At 38.9% G+C, this 16,306-nt stretch overlaps 1 protein-coding gene across 1 annotated transcript; it reads right to left on the reverse strand.

Moving 5' to 3' along the window:
- Positions 1-2,597: 2,597 nt before the first annotated feature.
- Positions 2,598-6,983, reverse strand: LOC121376754. The gene is made up of 3 exons (XM_041504520.1): positions 6,938-6,983; positions 6,451-6,660; positions 2,598-3,142 (listed from the first exon to the last, which is right to left on the reverse strand). The coding sequence occupies exons 2-3, from the start codon at positions 6,656-6,658 to the stop codon at positions 2,916-2,918; spliced, it is 435 nt and encodes a 144-aa protein (XP_041360454.1). The 5' UTR covers positions 6,659-6,660; positions 6,938-6,983; the 3' UTR covers positions 2,598-2,915.
- Between the last annotated feature and the right edge of the window lie 9,323 nt (positions 6,984-16,306).

Below are 16,306 nucleotides of genomic sequence, written 5' to 3' on the forward strand. Positions count from 1 at the left end.
TTCAGATGAGTCCCGTTTCTCTGTCTCCTTTGCCGATGGAAGAGCACGTGTGTACAGGAGACTCTATGAACGGTACACTGACGGATGTGTGAGGAAACATGATCGGTTTGGCGGCGGTTGTCTGATGGTGTGGGGGGGGGGGGGGGGCAATCAACTGTGATTTCAGGAGTGATCTCATCATTGTCCACGATGCCCTTACAGCTCAGCGTTATGTTGACGTTATTCTAAGACGAGTTCTCCAGCCACTTTTGCGCCGTCACCGAAGACCAGGAGGTCCCCTTCTGTTTCAACAAGATAATGCCCGTCCACATACTACAAGAATTACCTAGGCATTCCTGCAACAAGCCGGTATCACCGTTATGAACTGGCCCGCCGTTTCACCGGATTTGAACCCAATTGAACACATGTGGGATGTGTACATCACCGCCAGCCACCACCGCGTAACGTCGCTGAACTTGCACAGGCATTGCAGGAGGGGTGGAGGAACATATCTGTGGCTTATTAGAGATGTTTGTGCCAATCCTTTCACCTACTGACCTTGATATCGGGGGACTAACTTTTCGATTACGAATGCAACTCGATTACTGATGATAACTGGCCATGTTGCCATGTGAATGTAGACCACGTGTGACGTCACAGGAAGATGTCCGTCATATTGTGATAGTCACCTCCGCAACCGTTTCATGACATCTACAGCAACCGGTAATGAACGTTTCAGACGTTGGGTTTCCGAGCAAACGATTCACAATTGGCTGCGAACTGCTCACCTCCACGCATGGCGCCCATATGTTGGGCCCATGTTGACCCAATTTCATCGACGTCAACGTCAACTGTGGGCAAAACGCCACTTGCGATGGACTCAGAGGGAATGGAATAGAGTCGTGTTTAGTGGTGAATCAAGATTCACACTACGATTTGCTGATAGCATGCAGAGGGTTTGGAGACGACGTGGTGAACGTCATGCTCAGTGTTGTGTCAGTGAAGTTGTCACATTCGGAGGCGGACGTGTAATGGTTTTGGGTACTTTCTGTGGAAATGGCCGTTCTCGACTTCATTTCATCCGCGGAAACTTCAACGCTGCTACATACCATGACCAGGTGCTGGCCCAGGAACTTGTGCCCTTCATGGCAGCTCATGGTCCAAGCCTGAGCTTACAGCATGTCAACAGGAGACCCCACACGGCCATCTTGACAAGGGATTACCTGAGGAACGCGGGCGTCAATGTAATGGATTGGCCTTCAAGGTCGCCCTATCTAAATCTCATCGAGCACGTCTGAGATGTGCTGGGAAAACGCCTGCGCACTCTGAGGAAACCTCCACAGACCTTGCAGGAACTTGGTGACTTATTAGTGGAAAAATGGCGCCGTATCCGTAATGCAGTTTCTACACGTTTCAGACAGTCAGTGAGGTGACGTTGCCTTGCAGTTGTAGGTACACATGGAGGGCATACCCGCTACCCTGCTTGTGAATGACCATTTTAACGAATGCTGTGATCGCATGAAACAGATTTTTGACTCAACATTTATTCCTAATATTTCTTTGGACGTCATACAATACAAATACCCTATTTAACACGTTCGTCTGTCATATTTGCTAATTAGCCGAGAAAAAAAGGTTGTGAAGTTTTTAATTTGACTCAGTATATAATATAGACTGGGTGTGTGTACTGTACATGTTTAATATGCACTGGGGAGTGCTTATTCTACGTATAATTTTGACTGGAGAGTGCAAATCCAGGGGAGTGCAAATTATATGCGACACCGGACAACTTACTTGGCTCGAGGGGTTTCATGTGTAGTTGATTTAATTTACCTTAACTGAAACTAGAATTTTATTTCCGTACATATCGTATTCACGTTTTTATCATTACCATAACGGAATTTGTGACATTGATGGTACACTTTCTGGCATAGTTGTTTCGTCAATGGAATGATGTCTAGGGACTCCTGATGGCATCCATAAAGTTGTATGGTAGCAATCTGGAGGATACATCTACAAAATACGATGTATCACTGAACAAAAGTATGCCTGATGGCATTCCATATTTTTAACTTGTGCATACTTTTTCATCTCTTTGTCGAAACTCGTGCACATTTTTTGTAGTGGCAGTACTCATTACGTGAGCCACCGGTAGGACATGATATGCTCACCTATCACGATCACCTAATATCATCACTGTTATGGCTGATTCATGAGTGCATGCCATCACAGCTGTGTGTATTCCATTGAGCTCTGTCCGGTGCTAGGTTTGATTTAATAAATTAGCCTGGGAGTGGCAGTCCTCTTTTTGGATGAAATCTGCAGTCAAGGATCTCCTCGGGAGAGCTGTCCTCCTATAGACGAGGCACTAGAGAGAGATTCATAGAAGCAACCACTATCTTGCCAAATGCCCATAATACTGTGAATTGAGCAGAGATACGGCCCTGACCATGTATAAGGTTTTATTTTTCAGATTCCAGCAATTCAGTATTGTTGTGTTGCCCTGTATAATGTATAATTATCTAGGAAAGGTGGGCAGGGATAGACAACATCATTCACACATATTTGATTTCAGTGTGAATCGCTAATCATCACAAACAAATCACAAGAGAAAGGTTGGGAACAGTTTATTTTCTTAGCCCGTTGGGATGAAATTACAAAAACAGAATCACTGAAACTGAAGACGTAATACAGACACGAGAAGCCAATAAGATACATGTCTCGGTAACAAGGATCAGTCGATTTAAGATAGTTGTGAAGACATATAAGAACTTGTAATTGCGATATTTCAGCAACTAGACGAAAATAAAATAAAAGTAAAATAAAATGTTAAAACAAATAAATAATTAATTAATACAAAGACCCAAACAAACCAACCCCCCCCCCCCCCCCCCCCCCCCCCCCCAAACAACAACACAACCTCACCAACCCCCACCTCAGGTCTTTGGGGGAATTTCGCATGCGACAACGCCAGCAAATCCGGAACATGGAACATATTCCCATCTATACTGTGTGGCGTGTTTCATAGCTACACACGTGTTGTTGTCTCCTGGTGTAGCATCACTGACCAGATCGTTGTACTCGAACGGGGAATCAGAATCAAACCAATATGCACGTCCTGAGGTTTCGTTGAACTTCGCTCCAATTATTGCATTCATAGGTTCTGAAATACAAAGCAGTCGATGAAAACAATAAATATTGTAGATGACGATCATGTTGTGTTGACTTATTTAACACTAAAATACGATTTAAAAATTCCAGTTTTCTAGGATCGATTATGTTCGTGCCTGTAAAACAAATTATGAGACCATAAAAGGCAATGTCCATTAGAATCATTTTTATAGACCATAGCTGTCTTATACTTAATTAAAGTTTAAAAAAAGAAGATTCATTACTGTATTTTAGGCATCGATATAATCGATGCAGGTGACATTGACTGAAGCTCACTAATCTGTACCCCATGACCTCTATGTCAAAGACCTCGTGGTGTATCTCAGTGGTATAGTGGTTGCCTGAAGTGAGATGAGTTGCTAAATAGATCGTCCTCTATGCATGCAGTTCCAGAACGTGCCGTCTGAACAGTACAGCAACGATCTTGGTATAAAACGTTGTTTTTTTATTATTGTTTAACAACACCACTGGAGCACATTGATTTCTTTAATGATCGGCTATTGGATGTGAAACATTTGGTTATTTCGACATATAGTCTGAGAGAGGAAACCCGCTGCAGTTTTCCATTAGCAGTCAGGAATCTTTTATTCCCCATCCCACAGACAGGATAGTACATGCCACGGCCTTTGATAAGCCAGTCGTGGTGCACTGGCTAGAACGAAAAACAACCCAGTAAATCCGTCAACGAGCATCGATCCTAGACCGATGGCGCATCAAGCCATACGTCCCTCCATATGTCGGTATATGTTGTCCCGGATATGGTAAAGTATATATAAATTTTCGCTTCCGGTTTCGGTATGAATAGCACTTTTGTGAATCATGATTACAGCAGTTGAACACCTTTTTGTTATTACAGCTTTTTATTGTTAATGTTCATTATAATGTGATTATACGAAATTATAGTTAAATAGACATACTCGTTTACTGTTTAAGTAACCTCTGGTGCGTTGCATAAGATCCCTGGCCATATGTTCTTTAACTTTTATAGTTATCAATAAATTTATTATTGATATAGTGTTTTATTTAATGACACACTCGGCCCAATGTACATACGGTGTTATGGCATCAGACATATTGTTAAGGAAACATGGTAGGGATGAGACGATTATTCGATGTTACCGAAAACCACAGTTTTAGGCCCACAGTTCGGTGCACCGTTTTCCATTTTGCGAACCGCAGTTCATTTCGATTTTTATATTTCTTTTTAAATGGTACATGTATAAACGTTTCCGTACCTTGCTGGTAATTCCAATGACCCGTAAAGTATTTCGGCCAATCACAGCATTCGATTGGCTTAATCCTTAATTAGAGAGGAAACCCGCTGCCGACACTCCATAGACTACGCTATTTGATTAAGTAACACACATTTGTACATACATACATACATACATACATACATATATACATGCATACATGCATGCATACACACATGCATACATTCATACATTCATACATACTTAATGACTCGATAGTCGAAAGCGTACCATGGCAAATCTGCCAGATGTGGACGATTCGGTGCCACAGGTTCGAGTCCCAGCAACGGCATGGGACAATTTGTGAGGCCAGAAAGGATTTAATTATCCCCTGCGCCAGTGCGTTAATATCTATGCATTTAACAGTCAACCTCGACATACATACAATATATAGATATGCATACATCAATACATACATTCTGGGTACATACAAACATGTACATACGTATATATGTAATAGTTATACCCACACTTTACGAGGTGTATCGGTGAATATCCCTACAGTTTTGGTCGTGGGGCCTCGGAGGTTCTGACAACCAAAATTGTTGTGATATTTACCTACACACCGAGTAAGTGTGGGAATAACTGACATCTACCCCACTTAAGGTCGAGTTAGTTAGTATATTAGTTCTATAGCAAGTAAAATCAATATCTAGAAAGTAGTAAATAATGAAACGAAAATAACGTCGACCAAACGTCGTGAGCCTCACATTTTGTTCTGGAGCCTCATGTTTTGTTATCAAGCAGTGAAACTGTCTATTTCAGTTTTTCGTGTCGCATTGTAAATGCAATTTGAGGTAGTTTTATTAGAGTGTGTGTTAGAGATGTACTGGTATCGGAATATATCAAAACCCGGGGACGTTGTTTATATTTCTCGGGATGGGAATAGTATGGAGAATTAAGTACTAAAATGCTACTTCCGAGAGCATTTTTATATTTAGATATTTTATGCTGTGTAGAACTAAAAAAAAAAAAAAAAAGTTTATTTTTATTTTTTGTTTTTTAAGTTTGGGGAATTTACTGGATAGGAGGTAGTTTTGACACCCCTACCACACTAACTACAGCTCCGCACATTGTACGTACCGTGCTGTAAATATATCAAGGGAACTATTGTTAATAAGTGCACATGTGTAATTAGATGACTCTTTCTATTGGTTGAAATATTACGAAAATATAATTGGAACTTTGGTATATGCAAATGACGTCACCCATCTAACAAATATTTGTACATGGCTTGTTCTATTTGTTGAAATATTACGAAAACATAGTTTGAACTTTGTTATATGCAAATGATAAGTGTAACCAAGCAAAACCATTTTTGTCTTATTTTGTAACGGTGAATTGTGAAAGACGGTCGTGGGTGTGAAAATAAGCCAGCGTAAAAAGACTTTGAACGCCAAAATGGAGATTTGTTTGTTTCGTTAAATGGACTTCGTTTTCTGTGCATTTTAATTGGTACAATCAAGAAGATTTTAAATTCTAACTGCAGGAGGAGAAATGTTTCTTGAGACAGTTACGCTGCTGATTCCCGCAACACGTAGTGTTGTATAATGCAGGTTATAACAGCTGTATGTGTACCAAAAGGCGAAAATTAGTCTACATTCCCCCAGTATGGATACCTAAAGTCTTCAGAAAAGTGTTGAAGGATTTAAAAGACAATGCGTTGCAACCGAACATCGCAAGTGTGAACGTGACGGCAAGTGTTAGTAACGGTCGCGCAGTCGTGCGCTTCTTCAAATGTGAACACGTGCTCATCAAATGTAAGAGAAACAACGAAAATACTTTCCGGATTTCAATGTAACGTATGACAATAAACGTCCATTGTATTATTCTTTTTTCTCTCTCTTAAATACAGGTGTATTTAAATTAAAGGTGTAGGTGTATCATGGTACACCTACACTTTTCCTCCAAAAGTGTAGGTGTATTACAATACATATATTGTAATACACCTATATATATTTTGAATACACCTACACTGTTAACAAAAGAAACCATGACAAACCATGAGAAACCATGAGAACGGAATTGGGGTATAATAGATAATTACCGTGACCCGAATCGGCAGTGTAGTTAATGATTGCTTCTCGGTAAAGATCATTCTTCCAAGACAAGTCCAATACAACCATTCTCGCTCCCACCATATTGCAATCTGTCTTAAGCTTTTCAACCCATACTTTATCTGACACCTCCAACACAAGGAACATTCGGTTATAGTCTTTTTTATATAGTGTAAATCCTTTTTTCAATATGCACATTGCTGAAACAGGGAAACGACAGATGATAAACAAGGTGTGTTAAAAACGTCTACAGCATACATAATAAATACATGTCTATATGAAATTTATATACAGTATAATGGTGGGGAGATATAGAATACTATACGAGTTTTCGCTAGATATCATTTTTACGAAACGAGTGAACTTCCCAAACGTATCTGACCGAACGAAAGTGAGGTCAGATACGTTTGGGAAGTTCACGAGTTCATTCGTAAAAATGATATCTAGCGAAAACGAGTGTGGTATTTTATTTATTACCCTCCTTTAAATCACGCAAATTATGAAAAATAAATAAATAAATAAATCAATTTTGTAGCCTATTTCAAGACCGGATGTTGATTTGCATAACTAACCGGTGCACGACTACGTACCGCCGCATTGAGAAATAGTTCGTTGTACTTCCGCTACTTCTCAGTGACGTTTTCAGGGGAGTGGTGTAGACGTACTTCCCCATAAATTTTCATCGGGTTTCATTTTTTAATTTAAAGAAAGCTGTAAGGTACATGCATCAATATATGTTTATTTTCATATTGGGTGAAAAATGGGTAAAACTAATGCATAATTCCATATTTTCATAAAACGCCCCCAAGAAACAAATGTTCCCGTTACCCCACTGGTTATGCTAATAATGATGAATTCACAAATCACAACTGACAATAACAATTTGTTGACCAAAAATCCAACCAATAAGAGAATAACAAGTGTTTTTGCAGTTAAAAACGTGTAGCTTGCAAAAGCAGCTGAGTTCACGGGAAAACTAAAGTTATAACTTTAAGGTCTTTTATATCACTTTTCGCGCCTTGTTTTGGATTTCTTTGTACACAATAAATATAGCATATCTTACCGTAATTTCACTTGAAATCCATATTTCGTAAAAGGTACAATTTTTCAATCACAGAATTTTCTTCAAACACATTCAGGTGCTTCAGTAATGTTCGAAAAAAAAAATCAATTTTTTCCAGCATTCTGAAAATGGAAACGTCATGTACCCAGTTTGTGGTTATTGTAAGGCGGTGCAAAGTGACGTCATTGGAATTCTGACGTCATTCAAATTCTGACGTCATTCAAATTCAAAATTAGCTATATTATTACAATGCATCGCCACATTAAAATAAAAACTGGTCTATTAACCTTGACCCCTGTTAAATTTCTACAACAAGCAAACAACGCTGTTTACAGGTCGGTATATTTTACTTTTTCATAATTCTACAAAAAATATTAAGTTTAAGTTTAAAAAAATAAAAAAACTACCTTTTGTCAAATATATCATATGAAAAAATTTACGTTGGATATGTTTCATTTATTGTGTACGAAGCCAAAACAAGGGTCCAAAAAGTGACTGTCGTAGACCTTAATAATGATGAATTCACAAATCACAACTGACAATAACAATTTGTAGACCAAAAATCCACATAATAAATCAAATGAATATGTTTAATTATTGTTCTATTCATTCTTTTATTTTTATTTTTTATTTAAAAATATTTCTCGCGCGGTCCAGTTTACATCAACTTATAATGAATGACATTTGTAGTAAAAATTGTGGATGTTACTGACCTTGACATTAATTATGAATGAAAAAAATAGTCCCGTTATGCTAATAAGGTCGCTGTCCAACCAATCGAAATTGACTCTGTTCCCTGTTGACAAATCAAAATACAGTTTGTAATACGCACCTGGTGGTGCGTACGAAATTTGTACGACACCGCTATATCTTCACCAGGAGGGTAATAATGATTTGTACATACTATGGCAACTGACAAAACACAACACAAATATAACTAGGTCTATGCAATCTAAAACTAGATTAAATCAAGTCATTTTTTAGATTATTTGCCCAAATTAAATATTGCCCAAGGTCATTGAGCTATTTAATATTTTCGGTAGTTGACAGATGGATTAGCTTAACAACACTAGGTCGTATGTAATAATACGCTTTAACAATGTTTTGTCTTGAGATCATTATGTTGGTGACATTGAGCTATAAACTGGCTTATAACTTAAATTCCAGTAATACATATTGATAACGACTTCCTTTCGATGTTGTTTTTATTCTGCTATAGGATTTCGACATGAATAAATCCGTAATCTTTCTTTTATTAAAGCAAAACTATTATTATCTATTTTTTTCTCAATTCCATATATAATTTAAACCAATCCTGTCTTACATTCATCAACCAACTATCGTCCTATTGGTGCATAAAGAGCCGTAAAACAGAATTATTGATGTTACCTAATTTAATCCAAAATGTAAACATTCTTAATGTTCTCAATATTTACATCGGAAAACGCGCTTGTTCGCTCTATATATAATCGATAAACGTGCCTTTACGTACACCTAGTAGCTTTTTACAGCACTGTACATGCAATGTTTTTATATCTTTAGCTGTGTGAAAACCTACATTGGCGTGTTGGCCAACACATTTGTGACAGTTGGAAACCTGAGCTCATAACATTAGTTTCACAATTATACAAGTATAAAATTATCCCTGAGCCTCGCATTAGTTTCTTAAAGTTACAAATAACGTAGTTTTTGTTGTCCTTATGTTATTTTAATTCCTCTTTATGCTAGTGTCACACTATCAACTGTCAAGTGCAGATTGATCCACGGCAAATAGTTGTAGTTTAAAACTGTCAAAAGATCCTAGTCCACTGAAAAATCACATTCTAGTAGTTATAGTATAAAACTGTCAAATGAAGATTGGTCCATTGGAAAGTAACATACCAGTAGTTGTTGTAGTAATAGCATTGCAAAATAAAGATTTGTCAATTCAAAAACAACAGATCAGTAATTGCAGAAATAATAATAATAATAATTCTGTAAAATTAGAGATACATACCTTCATAATCTGTCCTATTGTTTCGACAGTTCGCGACAACTTCATTGGCAATTTTCAAATCTTTAGTCAAACTGCTGATAGTTCCAATGGCGTTGTTCAGATCTTCAGTCAAACTGGTGATTTTTGCATTGGCATTGTTCAAATCTTCAGTCAAATTGGTGATATTTTCAATCAAACTGGTCATATTTTCATAAAGCGGATGTTGAGAATTTTGTCAGTGGTATGTACAGGTAAACTAACTTTTTTCTAAAGTGTGCTCTTAATAATCTGCTATGATCAGTCAGTTCTACCCTGTTCCGAAGAGAGCCTTCTTTAACCATACATGGATATATGCAGGATGGTGTGGAGTATGACTATTATCATATCCATTCTCTATGTATAGTTGACGTCTTTCACGTTACCTATATATATACCCAGGTTGGGGTGGAGTATGACTGTTATCATATCCCTTCTGTATGTATACTTGATGTCTTTCACTTTACCTACATAAAAACCCAATAGCCGATGTATCTTTTGTGCTGGGGTGTCGTTAAACATTCATTCATTCATTACATATATATACACAGGTTGGTGTGCAGTATGACTATTATCATATCCATTATGTATGTATAGTTGATGTCTTTCACTTTACCTATATATATACACAGGTTGGTGTGGAGTATTACTATTATCATATCTATTCTGTATGTATACTTGATATCTTTCACTTTACCTATATATACACAGGTTGGTGTGCGGTATGACTATTATCATATCCATTCTGTATGTATACTTGATGTCTTGCACTTTACCTATATATACACAGGTTGGTGTGGAGTATGACTATTATCATATCCATTCTGTATGTATACTTGATGTCTTTCGCTTTACCTATATATACACAGCTTGGTGTGCAGTATGACTATTATCACATCCCTTCTGTATGTATACTTGATGTCTTTCACTTTACCTATATATACACAGGTTGGTGTGCAGTATGACTATTATCACATCCCTTCTGTATGTATACTTGATGTCTTTCACTTTACCTATATATACACAGGTTGGTGTGCAGTATGACTATTATCACATCCCTTCTGTATGTATACTTGATGTCTTTCACTTTACCTATATATACACAGGTTGGTGTGCAGTATGACTATTATCACATCCCTTCTGTATGTATACTTGATGTCTTTCACTTTACCTATATATACACAGGTTGGTGTGCAGTATGACTATTATCACATCCCTTCTGTATGTATACTTGATGTCTTTCACTTTACCTATATATACACAGGTTGGTGTGCAGTATGACTATTATCACATCCCTTCTGTATGTATACTTGATGTCTTTCACTTTACCTATATATACACAGGTTGGTGTGCAGTATGACTATTATCACATCCTTTTTGTATGTATACTTGATGTCTTTCACTTTACCTATATATACACAGGTTGGTGTGCAGTATGACTATTATCACATCCCTTCTGTATGTATACTTGATGTCTTTCACTTTACCTATATATACACAGGTTGGTGTGCAGTATGACTATTATCACATCCCTTTTGTATGTATACTTGATGTCTTTCACTTTACCTATATATATACACAGGTTGGTGTGCAGTATGACTATTATCATATCCATTCTGTATGTATACTTGATGTCTTTCACTTTACCTATATATGCACAGGTTGGTGTGGAGTATGATTATTATCATATCCATTCGGTATGTATACTTGATGTCTTTCGCTTTACCTATATATACACAGGTTGCAGTGTACTAAGTTCATTTCTAGTCCGTGTGTATAACCTTTAACCTTACCTGCATATATAATTTTTCGATCCCTTTCATGTTATATTTACCTACAACAACAAGCTTATTATAACGATGTTTGACTATCATTTTAACCACTTTAATGTTAATCTTACCCACATTGATATAACCAAGTTCGGCTGAATATTTTTGAAGCATTTGAATATTATTCTTACCCACAACGACAAGCTGCAAGTTTATAGACCCTCCAACTGCCTCGTTTCACTGAAATTGAAGATATATGTGTATATATATATATATACTCTTCAAAAGAAGAAACGCAAAACCACATTGTCGTAACATTTGTAGAATTGATTTAATTATTGAATGGTGAGTCCGATAATTACCAAATGTTGCAGGATTGTTCACAATTCACTCTAGTCCATTGTGAGTAAGTGATAGGACACACCACCAAGGTCAAGGTCATCTGGAGTCAATACCGGGTGTGGCCTCCGCGTGTGTTGACAACTGCCTGGCACCGCCTGCCCATTGAAGCAACCAGAGTACGGATGACGTCCCGGGGGATGGTGGCCCACTCGGCCTGCAAGGCTGCTGCCAGCTCGGGCAGGGTCTGGGGCTGTGGTTGTCGCTGTCGGAGGCGTCGGTCCAACTCGTCCCATAGATGCTCAATTGGGTTCAAATCCGGTGATATCGATGGCCAAGGAAGGACATTAATGTTGTTGTTCTGTAGGAAAGCCGTTGTGAGACGTGCTGTGTGAGGTCTGGCGTTGTCATGTTGGAACACTGCGTTGGCGTTGGCCATAACTGGAACGATGTGTGGCTGGAGGATCTGGTCAATGTAGCCCTGTGCATTCAGGTTGCCCTGCACGTGGACCAGGTCAGTTCTGCCAGTGTGTGAGATGGCTGCCCACACCATGACACTACCCCCGCCGAATCTGTCCACTTCCTGCACGCAGTTTGCCGCATAACGTTCACCACGACGCCTATACACGCGACATCTTCCATCATGACGTCGGAGCAGAAATCGGGACTCGTCACTGAACCACACCTGTCTCCATCGCAGTTGAGGCCATTGTCGATGAATCTGGCACCACTGCAGTCGGAGTCGACGGTGTTGTGGTGTTAAGATGACACCTCGAACTGGACGTCTGGCACGAATTCCTACCTCACGTAGGCGGTTCCGTACGGTCTGGTCGGATATCCTGCGCAAACCTGGTATTGCTGCGGCTGTGGAGGTGGCAGTAGTCAATCGTTCCCGAAGGTGGCGTACCCGGATGTAGCAGTCCTGCCCGGGGGTAGTGACCCGTGGTCAACCGGATCTAGGGAGGTCACGTGTTGATCCATGTTGCTGGTAACGGTCCCACAGTCTGGAGATGGTGCTTGGGGACACATGGAATGCCCTGGCAACGGCCGTTCTGGATTCGCCTGCGTCTAGTCGGCCGATGGCATTGTTTCTCTGCGGTTCACTGAGACGTGGCATGTCCTGGATTGTCAACTGTCGGCCAGATACAGAGGCCAGGCAAGCGAACACCCTGCACTTTTATACTGTCGGTGTTCATGTTGCACGTGCAGACAACGCACGTGCAGTGGTGACATGGTTTGCACGTGGCTGCGTTTTTGCGAATATTCACATTTTGGAACTTTATTGTACAGTAGCTGCGTTTTATCGAATGAAACCGTGGGAATGTGTTTGGGACATGCAATGACCTTATATTCACAAAGCATGAACCGGTAGGAAACATAAAATCGGAGTTATAACCCATTTGTACCCTTTTGCGTTTCTTTTTTTGAAGAGTATATATATATATATATGCCATTTTTTTTATCCAAACATATTACACTTGTTACAGCGCAGCCATCATGATATACCTAACACAGTCGTGCTAATTACAACAAATCGCTCCCATGTGCAAACCACGAGATCTGTATACGTGCGCGTTCTGGACGTGAAGCATTGATATATGATCTATAATGGTTTAGGGTTTCCGATTACTGGTCCTCGTTATTTTGGATACGGCGCAATATTAAAAACATGCCGCGAGTGGGTGTAGCACAATGAAACAACGTCATTAATCATTTACGAGTAGGCGAATACAGGTTGGCCATAGTAAGGACGTTCCATGTATCCTCAAGCAGTAGGGATGAGACGATTATTCGATGTTACCGAAAACCACAGTTTTAGACCCACAGTTCGGTGCACCGTTTTTCAACTTGCGAACCGCAGTTCTTTTCGATTTTTTATATTTCTTTTTAAATGGTACATGTATAAACGTTTCCGCACCTTGCTGGTAATTCTAATGACCCGTAAAGTATTTCGGCCAATCACAGCATTCGATTGCCTTAATCTTGAATTGTTTACATGGGCGATAGGTGCCGTTCGATCTTGCACAGAACCCGCGAATTTCGTGCCGGGACCGTAAAAATTGTAACATCCCAAAATAGGGACTGGCCTCATTGATTAATCCGCTGAGAGAATAAACATTTTAAGTATCTTTCATCCCAGTTGTCAAAATTGAAACAAGTAAAGAAGTATAAAATGACACCCAATTTCCGTCATATTCCATACGTTTCTGTCAGGACGAAATCGTCCGTAGTTCCAGAACTATAATGTACACAAACTACTTTGCATCTTTTTTCTTTTCTTCTTTAAATAAATCTTTGCAGTTTGTTGTTGTTTTTTTCAGTACGAGTACGAGCAAAGTAACTAAATAAAAATCATAAATAGTTAAATAATTCACTATTATTCACTATGTGCATTTACTGGTGCTTACTTATTTTATTATTATTATTTTATTTTTAATCTGTGATAGCGTTTTATGTAACTTGTGTTCAGTTAAATCACAACGTAACAAAAGATTTATTATGTTGATATTTGTTTTGCACTTTCCATTCAGTTTTGTTAGATTAAGCATACACTTGGCATTAATTTGTACTATATGTCAGGTTTTAGAAAATATTCCACATTCATGAAATTCCAACCACCGAATATTGCAGTACCTTTCTAGAATGTTTTGGTACTTTCTATAATCTTCCAATGGCTGCTATGTTTTAGTTCTTTCTAGAATGTTCCAGTGTTGTCTAGAATGTCCCAGTGATTTTTAGAATGTTCTAGTGCTGCGACCATATGGTTTATATATAGGCCTATACGTGCATAGCTCAACTTAGTATTTTTAGGTGCGCAATATCATCATCGCGAAGCTGCGTACATTCTGGCGATTCAGTTTGTTATGTTTGTGGATTCTACATTGACCCAAGGCACGTAAAGCATGGAATCTACGAAATTTGCACAAGCTTATGAATTATACTTTGGCATGAAGATTGGGGATCAAGACAAATGATGGGCTCCACACGTAGTTTGTGGTACATGTCGATCGAATTTGGAGGGATGGATGCAAGGTGACCACTAACCACTTTTCGACAACAGTTATAAAACTACAGCTGCTCTGAAAAGACATAAAAGGTTCTCAAAATAGTTTTCGTGATAGATGATTAATGTTTCTGTAATGACATTGAGAACTTGTTTCAAGAACTTGGTATTGTTCATGAACCAAATGATTGGTGTTTCTTCATAGACAGTTCGTCTCAAATGTGTTCTGCACAATGGAAATCAGTATCCATCAATACCAATTGGACACTGTGCATATAAAGGAACACTACGAAAATGTAAAATGTCTTCTGGAAACTATAGACTACAACAGGTACAAATGGCAGGCCTGTGGCGATTTCAGAATGATTAGCTTCTTAAAAGGACTCCAAGCAGGCTATACAAAACATTCTTGCTTTCTTTGTCTGTGGGACAGTCGTGCATCTCACCACTACTGCTTTGACACCCAATAGCCGATGTATTTTTCGTGCTGGGGTGTCGTTAAATATTCATTCATTCATTCATTCAACACTACTGCAAAAGGCACTGGCCTCAAAGAGAACACTTTATTCCAGGCACACATAATATGAAGTACCAGCCCTTGGTAGAATCAGACAACATCCTTATGCCTACACTGCATATCAAACTTGGCCTTGTCAAACCGTTTGTGAAAGCACTGGATAAAGAAAGCGAAGCTTTCGAATACATTTCCAACATGTTTCCACATCTGTCAAAAGCAAAAAAAATCAAAGGTGGTACTTTCACCAGACCAGGGGCCGTATGCATGAGGAGCGGATAAAACTAAACGTGGATAGCGGCTAAACGCGGATTGCTAATCGCGTTTAAATTTATTCGCTTTTTGGTATGCATAAACGTAAATGACGTCGCGAATAGCTATCCGGCGGCGTTATTTTTAGATTGGGGGAACTCCTCGCCGCGCATGGCATTCTGGAACCGAACGTTGCGCTTACAATGTACTTTTGTAAACAAAAAGAACAGTGTTTCGTTTAATATTTATAAATAAATAAAATATATAAATAAATGTATAAATGTATGAAATAAAATAAAATTAATTTAAATTTAAAAATAATAGGCCTAATACAAAAATAATAATGAAAATAAATAAAATTAAATACATAGTTATAAGAAGAAGAAAAAAAATATAGCAATCCAGTTATTAACAGTCATTAAAAGTGCAGTATATATTTAGGAAGGGGTGCAAATATTTAGGAAGGGGAGGAAAGGGAGGGAGGGGAGAGAGAAGGAGAGAGAAATAACAAAGAAATATGCTACAGGTAAATCCTTTACTCAACCTGATTACCTGCACTTGACGACGATAAGACCGGCCTCGGTGGCGTCGTGGTAGGTCATCGGTCTACAGGCTGGTAGGTACTGGGTTCGGATCCCAGTCGAGGCATGGGATTTTTAATCCAGATACCGACTCCAAACCCTGAGTGAGTGCTCCGCAAGGCTCAACGTGTAAGTGTAAACCACTTACACCGACCAGTGATTCATAACTGGTTCAACAAAGGCCATGGTTTGTGCTATCCTGCCTGTGGGAAGCGCAAATAAAAAATCCCTTGCTGCTAATCGGAAAGAGTAGCCCATGTAGTGGCGACAGCGGGTTTCCTCTCAAAATCTGTGTGGTCCTTAACCATATGTC

The sequence above is a fragment of the Gigantopelta aegis genome, chromosome 7, assembly GCF_016097555.1.
Source record: "Gigantopelta aegis isolate Gae_Host chromosome 7, Gae_host_genome, whole genome shotgun sequence".
NCBI lineage: Eukaryota > Metazoa > Mollusca > Gastropoda > Neomphalida > Peltospiridae > Gigantopelta > Gigantopelta aegis.